Source organism: Aegilops tauschii, chromosome 3, assembly GCF_002575655.3.
Source record: "Aegilops tauschii subsp. strangulata cultivar AL8/78 chromosome 3, Aet v6.0, whole genome shotgun sequence".
Classification (NCBI taxonomy): domain Eukaryota; kingdom Viridiplantae; phylum Streptophyta; class Magnoliopsida; order Poales; family Poaceae; genus Aegilops; species Aegilops tauschii.
Window position 1 is genome coordinate 296,307,677 of NC_053037.3, and position 2,228 is coordinate 296,309,904.

A 2,228-nucleotide genomic window follows, 5' to 3' on the forward strand; every position below is an offset into this window, starting at 1 on the left:
ACGGCAAGGCGCGGTGGCAAACGCACCATCTCGGTGCCGCAGGCCGCTGCTGCCCTGCCTATATATTCTCGACGCCGACGCAACTGCCGCAACGAAACCTTTCTCGGCGCACACTACACAAGGGGAGAGAGAGAGAGAGAGATATACCTCATCGGCCTAGCTAGGCGTAACCTCCCTCCCTCCCTCCCGTGGGCGGATCGGCGGCCATGGAGGTGGAGCCGGCGTCCAACGTATGGGAGGACGCCCCCGACAACATCCTCCTCCGCGTCGCCGCCTACCTCCCCTTCCGCCTCGACCGTCTCCGCATGTCCCTTGTCAGCCCACACTGGCGCCGTGCCTTGTGCGGGCGGGGTCAGGGGCGCCCCCCGCAGCTCCCCCTTCTGCCGCCTCTGCCGCCCGTGCTCCCGTGGCTCGTCTTCCCCAACACCGAGGAGCCTTCCCTCTTCTGCGCCATCGACAGCATGAGCTACCCCCTCGGCCTCCCGCGCGACGTCCGCAACGCGCGCTTCTGCGGCTCCTGTGATGGAGGCTGGCTCGTCCTCGCGCTTGACACGCGCCCCACGCAGTACGCTCTCTACAACCTCTACTTCGGGCAGCGCATCCCCCTCCCTGGGGGTCTCACCATCCCTGACGGTGCCGGGAATGTCCCCTTGGTCTTGCGCGCCGCCACGTTCACATCCTCGCCGACGTCTCCTGGTCCCAATGGCTACATGATCGGTGCCATCGTTCTCGTCTGCTCCAAGTGGTGCGCCGCCTTCTGGCGAGAGGGGTTACCCAACTGGATCACGTCCGAGTCCGATGACGTGTGGATGAGCCGGCCGCCGCAAGACGTCAAGTTTGCCGGCGGCGCCTTCTTCTTCGTCACCGCGGACGAGAAAATCGTCATGTACGTTCCAACGTTCGCCGGGGACGAGAACCAGTATGTCATGAGGCGCTACGACTGCGACATGCTGCAGCGCGACGGCTACGCAGACGATCTTCAAGGCAATGCCAAGATAGCTCGGTACCTCGTGGACTCCAGGGGTGTCCTGCACATGGTCCTCAGGTATATCTACAACAACCAAGGGACTACTAGGTTCCGGGTCTTCAAGTACCAGGCCCTGCCGCAGGTGGCCGACGACGTGCCCCCCACTGGTACCTGGCTGAGTGTGAGCGAGTTGGATGGCCAGATGCTGTTCCTGGGACAAGGCTGCTCCAGATCCATCGAGGTCGCGCAGTTCCAGGGGTTCGAGGGCTCCACGATCTACTTCCCGGATGACCGCTTCATCCCCGACCCCGAGCCGACAGTGGACAACAGGAGGTCGTACTCCTTCATCGACATGGGCAAGTACTCATTGCAGGGGGAGCAGGGGGCCGTCCAGCCCTGGCCTCCGGTGGATCGTCGCCCGGCGAGGTCCGACAAGGCTCCTCCCACTTGGTGGCTCCATTGACGCGACCATGCGACCGGCTGGTGATTGTTTTTGCTCTTGAGGCTTATTACTGACTACTTGCATAGTACATTGCATGCTACTCTGTTGTTTCCTCCTCGAACTTGATGGGTACGTGGTGCTGAGATTGTATCTGTCCTGCTGCATTTGGTGTTGTGAGATGGTAACACTGGTAGTGGTAGTAGGGGAGGGATATTTACCACCCTCCTACATATATACTCTAGCCACTTTCAATTCAGTTCAGGTTCGATCTGCATATAAGGCTCCAATGCAATGCAATCTTGCGTTACTTCCTATATTTGGCTTCTTGTCAGCAGTTTTCATGTTCTTGTATATTCTTGGAGCACAAATGTGATGCTGCTGTCTCGCATCAGTAGTAGACATTGCAGGTTCTAGTTGTTGCAACTGGAAATTCCCATTCAGTTTCTGATGACTCTGTGCATGTTGCTGCAAGCTATTTTTGGGTGCTCGTGGATATTGTTAGCTCTCATGTTGCCTGCCATCTGTTCAGGTTACTTTAGTGCTTTCCTGTGCAGTGGTGATGTTGCTGGTACCAGAAATGGCAGTTTTGCAGGTGTACAACCGAAAAATCTCCATGCAATTTGTGTTCCACAGGCTCTTTGGTGTTCTTGTCAGACATGTCATTTAATTTCATCTTATTTTATTCATGAATACACAAAAGCCTTGGTGTGTATTGATAGGTAGGAAGTATAATTTCATCTAATAAACAGAGTAAATCAAACCCGAATGATGTAGGTTCCAAATTCAATAGATTGGTAAAACTAGCCCACGCTGATGTGT

General features: G+C 56.1%; 1 protein-coding gene across 1 annotated transcript; it reads left to right on the top strand.

Moving 5' to 3' along the window:
- Nucleotides 1-206: 206 nt before the first annotated feature.
- LOC141042910 (uncharacterized) lies at nucleotides 207-1,712 on the top strand. The gene has a single exon (XM_073511824.1). The coding sequence runs from the start codon at nucleotides 207-209 to the stop codon at nucleotides 1,428-1,430; it is 1,224 nt and encodes a 407-aa protein (XP_073367925.1). The 3' UTR covers nucleotides 1,431-1,712.
- Nucleotides 1,713-2,228: the final 516 nt, after the last annotated feature.

Bases quoted from the DNA above. Each gene is read 5' to 3' on its own strand.
- LOC141042910 (XM_073511824.1), top strand. From the start codon at position 207: ATGGAGGTGGAGCCGGCGTCCAACGTATGGGAGGACGCCCCCGACAAC.